General features: G+C 34.1%; 1 protein-coding gene across 3 annotated transcripts in view; it reads left to right on the top strand.

Moving 5' to 3' along the window:
- USP34 (ubiquitin specific peptidase 34) overlaps window positions 1–16,071 on the top strand; it is a 235,613-nt gene that overhangs the window by 135,494 nt on the left and 84,048 nt on the right. For 2 of the 3 annotated variants that reach the window (XM_068565002.1, XM_068565000.1), the window contains exons 24-30: window positions 51–150; window positions 285–444; window positions 3,275–3,401; window positions 3,498–3,645; window positions 11,481–11,581; window positions 11,794–12,003; window positions 15,507–15,632. In XM_068565002.1, the coding sequence (XP_068421103.1) occupies window positions 51–150; window positions 285–444; window positions 3,275–3,401; window positions 3,498–3,645; window positions 11,481–11,581; window positions 11,794–12,003; window positions 15,507–15,632 (972 nt within the window). The remainder of the gene's footprint in view (window positions 1–50; window positions 151–284; window positions 445–3,274; window positions 3,402–3,497; window positions 3,646–11,480; window positions 11,582–11,793; window positions 12,004–15,506; window positions 15,633–16,071) is intronic. The other variant, XM_068565001.1, reaches the window with a different exon arrangement.

Genomic DNA, 16,071 nt, shown 5'->3' with positions numbered 1-16,071 from the left:
ATTGTTTGACAAATAATAACATTTATAGATGTCATATTTTTCTTTCTTAGCTTTGTGGTATGGACCAATTTTGGGGCATTGCTTTAAGAGCACATTCTGGGGATGTCAGTCGAGCAGCTATCCAGTATATTAACTCCTATTATATTAATGGTGAGTGATTTGAAATATTGTCTGATAGGTAATTTTTTATGTAAGTATATTTTGTTTAGCTATAATTTGTTTTCTTTAATATAGCTAAACAAGAATATAGGATTGATATACATATCTAAACATCTGATTTTCAGGTAAAACGGGTTTGGAGAAGGAGCAAGAATTTATTAGTAAGTGTATGGAGAGTCTTATGATAGCTTCTAGCAGTCTTGAACAGGAATCACACTCAAGTCTCACTGTTATAGAAAGAGGACTCCTTATGCTGAAGACACATCTGGAAGCATTTAGGAGAAGGTAATTTTTTAATACCACATTATTAGAATGAATTTTAGGCTTTTTTTTTTATGTTGATATGTCCAAAATATTCTTAAAATTAAACTAAAGGTTTTCTTGGGGGCAAGTAGAAAGCATAACTTACCAAAAGTGAAGGGTTAGTAATGGAAGTAATTTTTTTATTCATGATATGTACCATTTTGCTGTGGAATAGGCAATATAGGTTCCTGGTAAATACTGCAGAGCTTTAAAAATCATAAGACTGAGAAGATATGCATGAATAAGAATCTCTAGACAGAATTCCATCTCTGAGAAAGCATTACTATGATTGAAATGGCAGAATACCACTACCAAAAAAAGTTTCACTAAAACCCTCACCAAGAACATCAAATAATCTCTCATAGTTGAATCAAGTTGAGTCATTTGTTTCATTTGCTGTTTTTTTTTCTTCCTGGACTAGGAGACAGTATTTTAATTTTGAATTTCCATTTACCATGGAAACATGATCAAAAAATTCTGTGTTAATGAATATCTGTATAATTAATTTAGACATACCCTGTGTAATACAGAAATAAAGCAAATTAACATTTATGAATATATCGACTGAATTGAAAGGTGAGTAGATAGTTTTAATTAAGAAATTCTGTTTGTTAAAAATCATGAGTAATTGTAAAAGTACAAAGAACTGTTGAAAAAAATTGTTAAAATTAATAACTTCTTTCAACTTTAGAGCTTAGTTTGATAATGAAAAACTTATACAATTTGTATATATTGACCTTTTGTTTAAAATATCAGAGAATACTGAATAAAGATTTTCTACACATTCCTTATAAATAACATGGCTCCATGCTTTAAAACATTTAGGCATTGCAAAATTCTTTATTTTGATTATGATTATAATTTGTGGAAATTCTGCTTAATTCCTTGTGTTTTTAAAGAATGTGTAAGGGAACGCTAGAGTTTTTCGCACAGAAACTTCACACTGCCTCATAATTTTGACCACTTTAAAAACTAAAAATAAAAAAGCAAATGTGGTGATATGTCTTACTCAAATTAATAAAAAATTAATACATACTCATAAAATTCAGATATTACACTAAGATAATACTAAAGAAAATCAAAGTCTCTATCTTTTCCTATCAGAGATATTTACTCTTAATGATACGATAGGTATTCTTCTAAAATTTTCTCTATGCTGCAGGGCCTACAAACAAACCAAAAAGGTCCTTTTGGTTCAAGCCCCTAGTCCTCATACAGTGTTACCAATGGTTTTAAAATAAACACTTATTTTAAAAGTCTTTAAAAACAAATTGTTTCCTAAGATTCAATGGTGCGTTTTATAAGTTTAATGAATTTCAGTTCAAAAATTCCTTCTCAGATGTACAAACTTTTTTCTAACTCAAAAAAATTGATTATAGTATCCTTGATAGAAGTCTTTGTATTTGTTTATATTTTACTCTAAAAGTTAATGTTTGTGTTAAATAATTTATATAAATACTATTTTGTGGATGGCAAGTAAAGAAACTAGGAAACAGAATTGAATATTCAAAAGCTAAGAGCTAGTTTTAAAAATAATCTAGGAATTTTCATGCAAATCCTTGTGTAGTATCATTGTACAGTGTCAGGTGCTTAATGTGCTTAGTGCTACTCATAATTTAAAATTGCCTTAACATTTATAAAATGAAAATGTAAAGTAATTATTGTGTTTATGTATTCCTTATATTAAAAAAGTAAATAAAAATGTCTTTTTAAAAGGGTTGCTACTCCTAATTTAAAATTGCCTAACATTTATAAAATGAAAACATAAAGTAATTGTTGTGTTTATGTATTCCTAATATTAAAAGAGTAAATAAAAATGTCTTTTTAAAAGGGTATTCTTTAAAAGAAAAAAAAAAGAGGTATTCTTTTCAAAAAGAGTTAAGGTTATAGTCTTAAACAGTGGTCTCAACCAGAAACGATTTTGTTTCCCAGGGTACATTAGATAATGCCTAAAGACATTTTTGATTATCACAGCTTAAGGGAGAAGGTGGTGCTGTTGGCATATAGTAGGTAGAGGACACTGCCAAACATCCTGCATTGCACCAGATAGACCCCTCATAACAAAAAATAATCAGGCCCAAAAAGATTACTGTTTTGCTTGTAGAAGCTGGACATTGGATCACTTCTAGGAAATCAAGTACATTTATTCCCTTACTTGCCCTCCTTCTATTCTAGAATTGCTGATTAGTTTTAGACATTGATAATTTTTTCTTAACTAAATTCAGGTACCCTGGATCCTGTCTTCAACAACTGAAAATAAGTTAGAAAATTAATATTTAGTGAGTGTCATGCTAGATGCCTGTTTCCTTTGAAATATTAATCTTTATAACTCATTTTATGATTTTAGCAGTCATGGAATCGGCTCTCAAGTTGTTAGGCTGGTTAACATATATTTACTACAATACAGTTCTGTCTTTGAAAAATATTTCCTAATACCTTTTTTCCTCTTTTGAAAATAGGAATGACAGCTTGCTATTTACTTAGCGGATTAGTTTGTTTCTTTAAATTCCTCCTGCCTCTGCTACTCCCCTGCGTCCCCCCACCCAACCTTTAAAAAAAAAAAGTGTTCCTAATGGGTCTTTTTTTTTTTCAGTAATTTTTGTTAGAAACTAATTTTTAAGGAGCTCTTAGCTATATTTACACATTTAAGTTTGATTCAATATGATGAATCCAAACTTAATGTTGTAGAGTAAATTGGAATGTACTGGACCCTTTTGTGGGTGCTTTCATTTTGTAAAGTAGTAAAAATTTCTGTAACATTAAAATGGTTTATAATGATATCCTTCCTGTGTGTGGTTTTTGTGTGTTTTAGGTTTGCATATCATCTCAGACAGTGGCAAATTGAAGGCACGGGTATTAGTAGTCATTTGAAAGCACTGAGTGACAAACAGTCCCTGCCGTTAAGGGTTGTATGCCAGCCAGCTGGACTCCCTGACAAGGTAGTTACATAGTTTTAGTTTCCAAATTGATAACATTTCCCAGTTCAAATATATGTTCTTTTTGTATTTTTAAATTGGTTGCATCTCATATTTCAGATGACTATTGAAATGTATCCTAGTGACCAGGTAGCAGATCTTAGGGCTGAAGTAACTCATTGGTATGAAAATTTACAGAAAGAACAAATAAATCAACAAGCTCAGCTTCAGGAGTTTGGTCAAAGCAGCCGAAAGGGAGAATTTCCTGGTAAGTCCATCAGTTCAAATTTTCATATTTTCTGGGTTCTATTATATATCGACTTCACACCTTTACTTCTTTGAAGACTACCAACCATGTTCATGACTCTCCCCGTGCCCCTTCTCCACCCCCACCGCCCCCCCCGCCATGCCCTCCCATACCCTTGGTATGGTGCCATTGATTCTTAGACAAGAGTTAAGTTTTTTTTTTTTTAAGATGTTATTTGCAAACACTTGTCCTCATTTTTCTCAAAAAAAATTCTACTTTTGGAGGTTATTTGATAAGCAGTGTGGGAACTAATAAGTTTAAGTGTCCATACACTACCTAGTACCCAATTTTACCCAATGAATTTTTTTTTCTATTTTGATATATTTTGTTGTTGTTTTGAAGCATATGAAAACAATACATCATTAAGTTCCATCTGTGCATCTCCCCTTACCTCCAGAAAAGTATCATATTAAGAAATTTTTCATGTGGGCCTGATAGGTATATTTGATTCTTCCCTTACTGTTAAACCAGTGGTGCATCTGTAGTGTCTTTCCATAGCACATAAAATAGGAGCTAAACAGAGGAACAACCAGGAAAGCTGTTGATTACAGTTTAAAGGTCTGACATTGTAACAGGCTAACTATATACTTAGGGAAAAAAGTCTTAAAGTTTTAAAAGCTTCTTTTTAGGACTTTTAACCTGCTTGTGTGCAGAGTGATAATTCTTTGGCATGTTTTAGTAAGGAGCCAACAATATTGCTACACCGTGCTTAAGATGAAAGTATATGTATGTGTCTTCTAAAGTATATCAGATCCTTTTTTTAAATTAATTAATTTATTTATTTATTTTTGGCTGTGTTGGGTTTTCATTGCTGTGCTCGGGCTTTTCTCTAGTTGTGGCGAGCGGGGTCTCCTCTTCGTTGTGGTGCGCAGGCTTCTCATTGCAGTGGCTTCTCTTGTTGCAGAGCACGGGCTCTAGGTGTGCAGGCTTCAATAGTTGTGGCTCGCGGGCTCTAGAGCGCAGGCTCAGTAGTTGTGGCGCACAGGCTTAGTTGCTCCACGACATGTGGGATCTTCCCAGACCAGGGCTTGAACCCGTGTCCCCTGCATTGGCAGGCAGATTCTTAACCACTGCACCACCAAGGAAGTCCCAGTATATCAGATCTTAAATTTTGTTCTTGAATAATTAATAAGTATTCTTGGTTAGAGGAATAGAGGTTGAAAAGTCTCCCTCCTACCCCTATCTCTGAGTCTCCCATTTCCCTTTCCTGAGGCAAATGTTCTTAGGTATTTTTCAAGAGATAATAAGATTATAATATAAGAATATTTGTATATATACAGTTGACCCTTGAATAATGTGGGGGTTAGGGACACCAACCCTCCACACAGTCAGAAGTTCATGTATAACTTGTAGTTGGCCCTTCCTACCCGCAGTTCTTCCATATCCATAGTTCTGCATCTGTAGACTCAGCCACCTGAGAATCATGTAGTACTGTAGCATTTACTATTGAAAAAAATCTGCTTATAAATGGGTCTGCGCAGTTCAAACCTTTGTTGTTCAGGGGTCAGCTATATACTTCAAACACAGATGGTAGCATTCCATTTATACTCTTGACCCCTTGTTTGTTGTGCTCATATTATCTTAGAGAACATTCCATATTAGTACATATAGAAACTTACCACATTCTTTTAAAGATCTGCATTGTCTGTAGTATGGTGGGTACCATGATTTATTTTACCTGTTCTCTATTAATGGACATTTGTTTCCTTTCTTTTGATATTATAGTGTTATAGATAGTATCCTTAATACATACATTATCTAATGCATGTTGGCTAAATACCTAGGTATGGAATTTTGAGATCAAAAAGTATGTTTTTGTTAACATTGAAATATATTGTACATAAAGAGAATATGAAATGAGTAATAATAAAATGAAAACCACCAATGTACCTACCACTCAGATTAAGGAGTAGAACATTATTAGAAGCTAGTTGTGTGTCCCTCCGTGATATCATCCTTTCCACTTCCCCATAACACTATCTTGATTTGTTACTCTTTTTTGGTGTTCTTTATAGTTTTACCTCCAGTGTATATATTCCTAAACAATGTATTTAGTTCTGTGAAACAGATAAGTATGCACAAACTTGATGGATTAAGGAAAAGAGAGTACTGCCTTGTTAGGTCACAGAAGAACACAAGCTAAAGAGGGTGTACTTTCACCCTCTCTAAAGATTTGTGTAAAGCCTCATCGGAGGTTATCATTGAGAAAATTCTCAAGTTTAGGTCTTGGCACAGTGAAGACATATTTTAGTGCTGTAATGTTGACAAGATGCTGAAATACCAACAGAAATACAGTCACAGAGTCTCTTCTTTTTCTAATCTCTTCATGACCTACTTTAGCTCTCAGGAATAGATCAAAATAGAATTTCTTCTGTAAGGTAATATGAATGTCTTCTGCTGATTTAAGCAGTAGGACATGAAGGTGAGAGTAGAAATTTCACTGTCATATTCTGGTAGTGAACATGACTGGTAAAGACAGTCCGGGTTCAGATAAGAATCTGGGCCAGGTTCACTTGCCATTCTTTCCTTAGATAGAGAAGGTATTATGAAGGCAGCAGAGATTTTGGTCGTGTGGCCCTCAATAATACATTTTTCTGGTCACACTGATCCTATTGACTATCCTTCACATCTGATGCACAGCAGTTGGATCTCCTTTATCATCCTAATTGTTTTTGTCTCTCTCCTATGTTGACTATTCTGTTTCCAGTATTCCATACCTTCTTTATTGGTTCACTTTTTTATTTGGCTGGAATACAGTGCAATTGTCCAGTAGCTTCTTGAGAGAATGTTGATATGGGGTAAAGTTTGTGAGTCTTTGAATGATCAAAAATCCATTTCTCTTACGTTAAATGGTGATTTGGCTGGGTATAGAATTCTAGATTGGAAATAATTTTGTTTCAGAATTTTAGAGATATTACTGCATTGTGTTTTGTGGTTCTGTTATTGCTGTTTAGAATTATGAAGCCATTCAGATTTCTGATATTTTTTTACACATCCAGTTTTTTTTTTTTCCTCTTCTAGAGCTTAATGAATCTTCTTGTTCCTAATATTCTGAAATTTTACAATACTAGGCCTGAGTATGGATCTGTTTTCAACAATTGTAATGGGTACTTTAATATTTAGAGGTCTGTTTTAGTTTGGCAAGTTGTATCTTTAAGTTTGGGGAAATTTTCTTGAATTAGTCTTCCTGTGTTCTGTTTTATCATTTATCTCTAAATTCTTTATCTACATGTTTCATCTCTTGGACTATTCCTAATTTACTTATCTTTTCTTTCCTATGGTTCATTTCTTTGAGTGTTTAACTTCCTGAGAGATGTTCTCAACTTTATTTTACAATTTTTTTGAGTTTTTCATTTTTGCTGTCATGCTTTTAATATCAGACATCTGTTTTGTGTCTTCAGGGTACTCCTGTTATCTTAGTTGAAATATCCTTTTGAGAATATTGGGGTTTTTCTTTCCTTAATTGTTGAATCTTTAAAAATCCAGACTGATGATGCCCGCATTTCAATTAGAATGTTTAGCTAATTACCTAATTATTTTCTGTTAATCTCATCTCGTCTTTAACCTTATATTTACCACTCTGGCATTCTTTACTCCTATGTATAGATTGAAAAATTTCCATTTGCTTTCTTTTTTCTTCCTCTTTCTAATGAATTTCCCTTAAAAATGTTTACATTGCAGATCTGGTGATGAATTATCTCAAGTTTTTTTTTGTTTGAATAAAAAGTTTGTTTTGCCTTCAATTTTGAAAGAAATTTTCACTGGATATAGAATTCTAGGTAAAGAAATTTTTTTCTTTCAGGACTTAATAAAAAAATTTCCCATTATCATTTGGCTTGCAAAGTTTCTGACCAAGAGTCTGTGGTTTTTCTTATCTTTCATCCTTTGTATACAATGTGTCTTTTTAACTGTGCTTCATTTTAAAGATTTTTCTTTAACATTGATTTTCAGCAGTTTGATTTTTAATGTGCCTTGTGTTTTTGTGTTATGCAGCTTGGGTTTAGTTCAGCTTCTTGGGTCTGTTGTGTATTTGTAACATTTATCAAATTCGGAAAAGGTTTAGCAATTATATATTTTTTCAAATATTTTTTTTCTTTTTCCTTACCCCTCGCCATAATTTCTGGGCTTCTGATTAAATGTATCTTAGTCTGTTTGTTAGTGTCTCATAGATCACTGAGGTGCTGTTCTTTTCCTTTATTCCTTTTCTTTTTCTCTTCTTCTCTCTTTTTCTTTTCCTTCTCTTTCTACCCCTTCGATCCCTCTTCTCTTTCCCTCCTTTGTCAGGTGTTGATCTTGTTCCTGTGCCAAATCAGTATAAGTCAGATTATGGATTATAAATTTGTGTCTGGTTTAGGATTTATCTTTTTGAGGTCTTGATGGTTACTGTAAGTGCATTTGATTTCCAGCTTGCAAACTTGTTTGCTATTATCTATTCCCTTTTTTTCCCTGTCAGATGTTTGTAAAAATCTTTAAAATTTACTTTATTGCAGCTTCAGAGGATAAAAATTAGATATGTGTTGTTTAATATATCATCATAACTTAAGAAGTTTTAAGATTCCTTTTCTTGTTTTGAAACATTCATTGCATTAAGATATTAAATTTTGGGGGACTTCCTTGGTGGCACAGTGGTTAAGCATCTGCCTGCCAGTGCAGGGGACATGGATTCGAGCCTTGGTCTGGGGAGATCCCACATGCCGCGGAGCAGCTAAGCCCGTGTGCCACAACTACTGAGCCTGCTCTGTAGAACCCGGGAGCCACAACTACTGAGCCCATGTGCCACAGCTGCTGAAGCCCATGCACCCTAGAGCCCATGCTCCGCAGCAAGAGAAGCCACTGCAGTGAGAAGCCCATGCACTGCAACGAAGAATAGGCCCTTCTCACCACAACTAGAGAAAGCCCGCACACAGCAATGAAGACCCAGTGCAGCCAAAAAATAAATTAATTTAAAAACAAAAAAGATTAAATTTTTTAAAGATAGCAACTTTTTCGAGAACTGTTAAGGAATAAGCAATTCTTAGGTTAAAAAAGATCCTCTCAAAAGTAGTAGAAGATAGAAAGCTGCTCAGTTAACTGTAAAAACCAATTCAGCCATTATAATTGAAAGTTGATATGTTATGTACACAATGTGTAGGCCTAATTCACATATCAAATAGAGTCCAAAATCCTAGATAAACTGCTAGCCATCTTAGTTCTATTTTGTAACAAAGTTGTACATGCTTAGGGTCTCTAACAAACTGGGAAGCCAATCAACTCCATATTATCTTAGCAATACATCACGACTAAGCATATTTTATCTCACTATTGTAAAAAGATCAACAGTCATAGATTGTAGTAGATTATCTCAATAACATAGAAAAGAAATTTTATTAATAAAAATCTACTGAAGTATTAGAAGTTTAATATAGAGTTTCTGTTCATCTAGTAGCCCATGTTTTTCTTAAGCACTAATTTTAAATGATTTGGATAAAACATTACTATCAGAAGAGGGAACTCAGTGATAATTTGAGGGTAATATAATGATGAATAGGAAACTAAAGAAATTAAGTGTTTTGTAGCAATTTAAAAACCATAGGATACTTTTTTGTTTGTTTTGCTGCACGTGGCTTGTGGGATCTTAGTTTCTGACCAGGGATTGAACACAGGGCAGTGTCAGTGAAAGCGGCGGAACCTAACCACTGGACCACCAGGGAAGTCCCTAGTTAGGGTACTCTTAATGTGACGTGTTTGTGGAATATATGAGAATAAAACTTTTTTGAGATATGTAAATAAATCAACACTTGAATAAGTGATTATACCTAGCATCTCTATATAAAATATTGTAGAGATGCCAAGTTAATTTCTTTCTTAATATATTTTACCTAAATCTGAATGAATTTTTACTTTGAATTGGATGAAACTACTCTGAATAATAAACTGTGTGAATAAACTAAACAATATCAGAAGTTCTGAGAGGAAAACCTGAAAGGATAATAGATGAATTTCAATACTAGCTACTATGCATTTAAAAACTACAATATTATCTCATAAAGAGTTAATTAAATCACAATAGATAGCAGAGAAATAGTCTTATGAGATGTTCGGTTTAGGGGCAGAAAGAAAAACCCTGTTTCTCTCTAATGTTCAGGATGAATTTAAAGTATTCTTTATACACACATGCGCATGCATACACACAATAAACTCTAGGAAAATTCAGAAGATATAGGATTGAAAATATATCAAACTTTTGGGAGGGCCAAGGTTTCTAGGCTTAGAAATAACAAGAAGGGAAAAAAACATAGGTTTAGCTACACAATTAGCAATTTTGCTACACAACAATTATACTTTTTTTTAATATATAATTTTATTTATTTATGCATGCTGAGCCGGGTCTTAGTTGCAGCATGCAGACTCTTAGTTGTGGCATGAAGACTCTTAGTTGCGGCATGCATGCGGGTTGTAGTTCCCCAACCAGGGATCAAACCGGGCCCCCTGCATTGGGAGCATGGAGTCTTGCCCACTGGACCACCAGGGAAGTCCCATACACAACAGTTACATTTAAGGAAAAATACTGAAATGAATCTTACTGGAGGAACCTATTTTCCTTCCCTGTGTTTGAAATATTTTCAGGTAGAATTTTCTTACTTGAGTGGAGGGAAAAGGCAATTGTAAAACGTTATGTGTCGTTGTGGGAAGCAGTAATCGTGCTTCACTCATTCCTGAAAATAGTTGGATAGTGCCTATCCAATGGAATTTTCCTACATTAAGTTAATAAAATTTAACAATATTTGAGTTTAATTATTCATCAGATATTTCATCATTTTGCTTAACTTTCTTCCTCTATCAAGCATTTTCTTTAAAAAAATTTTTTTTTTCATGGATTAAACAATAATTAATTTGAATGCCTGCTGTTCTAATGCTGGGAATACATGTGTGCCTTTGTGGAACTGGGTTGGTTTTTTGTAGTGGGGGAGAGACAGATACTTAAATATAATATCAGATGCTAATAAGTGCTTTACAGAAAGATAAAGCAGAGTAAGGGATTAATAGTGAGATGAGGCTTTTTAGATTGAGTAGTTAGGAGGAAGGCCTTTTAGAGCTCACATTTGATGAAAGACTTGAACTGTGGGAATGATCCATATGCATTCCTGGGGAGGAGCATCTTAAACCTTTGAGATGGGAACGTCCTTGATGCTTTCAAGAAAGAACATGCTTGGGTGGCTAAAGCATATTTTGGTAGGGACGATGGTGGGAAATGAAGTTGAAGCAAAGAGGACTTATGCATTCTAGAAATGAATTGCCTCAGTCTATTGAGTTCGTTGAGTTTACTGTAATCTGGAATGTTGTAGCTCATCTTTTTTCTCTTCTTGTCAGAACTTTTTTTCTGCCCTATAACCTATTTTGTGCTGATAGGTAGTAACAGGGAAGAGAAAACTCGATCATTATAAATACATGCTGGTTACTTGTGAACTAAGGCATTAATGAATCTGTTTCTCCTGCATGTATTGCTAAGGGGAAATGCTGTAGGTTCCCAGAAAGCACTGTAGTGTTCTTTACTTGTAAAAATTTTCATATTATTAAGCAAGCAGGAATTGATCTTATTAGAGTGGTGCTAAAGGAGGATTTTCTTGTAATTTTTACTGCCTAAGGCTAACATCAGACAACAGAAAATAATATAAATGCTTGGCCCTGTTTCCACTGTGCTCAAGAATTCTGTTTAAGCTTAATGTCCAGTGGAATTAATTGCTATAACTGTGTATTCATGTTGGCAAGTAAGTTAACTCTTATAAGAAAGTTCACTTATGTTTTCTGTTTTTAAGGAGGCCTTATGGGACCAGTCAGGATGATTTCATCTGGACATGAATTAACAACAGATTATGATGAGAAAGCACTTCATGAGCTTGGTTTTAAGGATATGCAGGTACGCGTAAATGTGGTTTGAGTTTTAATCATCTGTTGACTTACAGTCAATAGTTGTTTAGTTGAAGATACAGTTCAAAAACAGTTCTTACTGCTTTTGTTATATTAAAATTGTAAGGGAAGTTATTTTCTACTTCACAGATTTATTAAACCAAAAACTTGATATGTCTAATTATGTGTTGATTTTTTTCCCCGTTTCTCCTGTTTTTATAGATGGTATTTGTATCTTTGGGTGCACCAAGGAGAGAACGGAAAGGGGAAGGTGTTCAGCTGCCAGCATCTTGCCTACCACCCCCTCAGAAGGACAACATTCCGATGCTTTTGCTTTTACAAGAACCTCATTTAACTACTCTTTTTGATTTATTAGAGATGCTCGCATCTTTTAAACCACCCTCAGGAAGAATGGCAATTGAAGATAGTGAGGTGACTATATCATTTCATTTTCACAAAATCTTGTTTTGTCTTTCTGTTGAATGGAAAAAATTTTCTCAGTAATCTCTTAAAAGCAGTAAAACCAAGGAATCCATTTATTAATTCATTAACTATTTAAGTGCCTAATATCCCAGGCGTGCTGTTTACAAGGATCAAAGTAGACACAGTTTCAGCCTTCATTGAATCCAGTGGGGAAGACAGATAATTGACATGCCTAACAGATAGTTTCAAGTAAACTAACAGATAAATAGTTCAGGTAAAGATAGTTGCTACGACTTGCCATTATTATTATTTTTTTTTCATGTAATGTCTGAAACATTTATATTAACATATTTCCATACATATTTCCATACAAATACAAATATAAGATTTTTAGAAATTTCATGTAATGTCTGAAACATTTATATTAACATATTTCCATACAAATAACCCAATGAAAGTTTAGTATTAGTTGTTTTGTTTGTTTGTTTGTTTATACTGCAGGTTCTTATTAGGCATCAATTCTATACACATCAGTGTATACATGTCAGTCCCAATCGCCCAATTCAGCACACCACCATCCCCACCCCCGACTTGCCATTATTAAGGACTGGTGATAGACAGACTGTTTATATTTTATTTGGTCAAGGAAGGTTTCTCTGAGGGAGACCATATAAATCTGAGCTTGCAGGATGAAAAGGAGCCTACTAAATGAAGTGGATGAGGAATGATCTGGATAGAGTAAACTGATTCCTGAAGCCCTTGATACAAGAAGAAGTTAGGCAGGTCTGGGAATTGTTTGGGAGCTGGTAAGTAGAGTGTGGAAGATAGTGGGAGAGTAAAATGAGGGGAATGAAATGAAAAGATAAACAGAGTCAAACTGGCCATGGCAAGCTATTTCCAGTTCACTCAAAGTAAAGTGGACAGCATTGAAGTATTTTAAGCAGAGAGAGAGACACACATGTTTTGATTTTTGATTTAAAGGTAATAGGTTTGTTTGGCAAGAATAGGAAAAGCAGTAAGGAACCTAATGTACTAGTCCAAGGAAGAATTGGCTTTAAATAACATCTTTTTAGTGATAACTCACAAACTTAGTTCTGCAGACCAAACCTCTTCTCTGAGTTCCAAACTCATATATCCAGTTGTTTACTTGATGCTTCCACTTGATGTCCCACAGGCATCCATTCTTCTTCATTCAAATGGAATCCACCCAGTTGCTCAAGCCAGAAACCTGGATGCCATCTCTGTTTTTCTTCTTCCTGAACCTGAGTCTATCCCTACTCCTAATCCAATCTACCACACGTAATGTTGTTTTGACCTGTTGTCCACTTAATTTATTTCCACTGCCGCCATTCTATTTCAGGGCACCATCTTTCTTGGAAGAATCATTATTTTGAGACTGAGTGGCAAATAAAATAGTGGTGCTTTTATGACTTTCCTTATGTTAGGCTAACTGTTCTTTCTTTCCCAACAATGTTAAGTGGCTGCTTTCTATGTTTCCAGAATGTGTTTGGTCATGAATGACCAGATTGAGTCATCTGTTCCCCATAACCTGGTTTCTTTTGTGGTGGCACAGTCTTAAATTCCTGAGAAATCCCCTTTTTGTTCAAGCAGAATAATCAATAATAGATGTCCATAAACCTTCATTTCCTCACCTGTTAAATTTTATGCCATAAATACTTAATAACCTTTTACTTCATGTCAGCAGTGTATTGCCAGTTTAAAAGAGAGAAAGATAATTATAAGAATTTCCCAGTTTTCCAAGAGGGTGCTAGTGTTCTACACAGTGTGTTATGGGAACATAAGCAGGAAACAGAAATTTGGGGAAGATTTCTGCAAAAGAGGAGTTGTTTAAATTGAGTCCAACTGCTGATAAAGAAGGAAGAGAAGCATTACAGAGTCACAGAAAAGTGAATGGCATGATTGAAAAATTGGGAGTGTGAGTATGATGTAATTCAAATATAAGGACAGAAAGGGAGATTGTAACCTGTACCACAAAGGACCTTAAGAGGTTTTTATTCTTAGTAAAATAGATGGCTGTTATCATGGAAGATTTTAAAACAACAAAATGAGATCTTTTTTGGACTTTCAGAAACAAAGTTTTGGTGTTAGTGTGGAGGATTATATTAGAGAAAACAAAGACCAGAGGTACAAGAGCCAGTTAATAGGTCATTGTAATTGTCCATGTGAGGCCTAAACCAGAGAGAAAGCATTTATTTTTAGGCAGTTATATTATTGAACTTGGTGACAAGTATGCCATTGGTGGTGTGGGGTTTCTTTGTTGTACAAGACTGGTTCAGTCTTGAAGAGGATTACCAGAAGAAAAAAAGGATCTTCACTGTGTATGACCCATATTGTAGGGCCTTTCAGTCATAATGTAGAACATAGTCTTGTACACCTGGGAGATTTTCTTTTCCTTCAAATAATTTTTTGCACAGAGTTCAGTCCCTTCCTCCTTTCCTCCCTCTCTCCCCACCTTCTCTTTTTTAAACTGGATGTTTACAAAGGAATGAATTTTATTTTACTGAAGAACTCTCAGTGCCTTTTCCCCAAATAAACTAAAAGTGTTACTTGGGTTGCTTCGCTTTCTTCATCAGGCTGTGAAAAGCAAAGTTTACTTTGAAACTCTTGTCTCTAAAATTCTCTTGCCTTCAAAGTATATTAGCTTTATACCATTATACAGAAAGAACGAAATTACTTTTTGTAGATGTATAAGAAGATTCCTTTGGCATCTCTTATACTGTATAATACCTCAGAATCATTATGACAGCAGCTAGTAGTAGAATAATACTATACAAATTCATAGTCTGGAAAATTCCAAAACTTTTGCTGCTTTAGCTTTTGCTGCTTGTTTACCTCTTGGGGTTGTGCTTTAATTAAAAAAAAAAAAAAAAAGAAATTTGCCTATTTCTTACATACCTTCTGTAATATTCTTTAGCTTACTGTTATCTCAGTAACCTAGAGAGTTCAAATTTAACAAACGATAATGGAAAAAAGTAGGTTCTTTAAAATTGTTTGCTTTTCTCTTAATCTCTGCTTGTCTGAGACTGGAATATAAGGAAGGCATGGATTAGCGCGAAATAAGAGAAACAGGTGTACTCTTTTCCCAAATGTAAGGTCAGGGATTTAATTTACCAGGTCTTTGTCATTCTTAGAATAGTGACCTGCAGGGAAGAAACAGATGATAGTCTTATTGAAATTTACTTGGATGGCTTTATAAAACAGACATTTTCACTTGTGTTTGAAAAGTTTTTCTGAGGAAAGTGGCCAGACTTGCAGATCACTTTTTCCCAGAAAAGTGTTCAGTAACAAGTTGAAAAACCACTACTTTGACATAAGTAAATTTATTGAATAAATTTATTTACTGTGTAACAAATGCTTTATTCTCACTTTTAAAGTAAGATTTAAAAATATTATCAAATATGATAATTAGTGATTTTATGCAGATCAAACTTAAGTTTAGATGTTGCAAAAAACTGTTCTGTCTTGATAAGCAGTTGCTCTTATTTGTATAGAGCTTAAGATGTGAAGAACTTCATCTTCATGCAGAAAACCTCTCTAGGCGTGTATGGGAGCTACTGATGCTTCTTCCTACATGTCCTAACATGTTGATGGCATTCCAGAATATCTCAGATGAACAGGTAAGTCCACAAAATATTTTTACTTCCCTGGAGGATGGTACCAGTTTACATTCCTACTGGTAGTGTATGAGAGTGCTTGTTGACTGGTAACCTCAGTAAAATTTTGCCCATTTAATAGGTAAAAAGTGCCAGTTCATTTTAATGTTCATATATTTAATTATTAGTGAGATTGAATAATATGGGCTAAATACAAGGCAAGGATTTTCTCTAAAATTATCTTTAGAAAACAGTGAATTTGCCTTTATATTAGTGTTTTTTCGTATTACTTAATGTTCTGAATATTGCTTTGTTTTTGACAACAAAAAGTAATGTTTAGAGAAAATACCCTATGATTTAATGACATTGCTTCAGTGCTTGTTTTGGCTGCTTATACAAGTCAACTGGTAGAAATAGAGAAAAAAGGAGTCAAAGAAATTTAATATATATTAATATTCCCAGA

The sequence above is a fragment of the Eschrichtius robustus genome, chromosome 15 (genome assembly GCF_028021215.1).
Source record: "Eschrichtius robustus isolate mEscRob2 chromosome 15, mEscRob2.pri, whole genome shotgun sequence".
In the NCBI taxonomy this organism is placed as follows: Eukaryota; Metazoa; Chordata; class Mammalia; order Artiodactyla; family Eschrichtiidae; genus Eschrichtius; species Eschrichtius robustus.
Note: the sequence above shows the minus strand (reverse complement) of the source record. Positions and strands in the feature narration are given on the sequence as shown.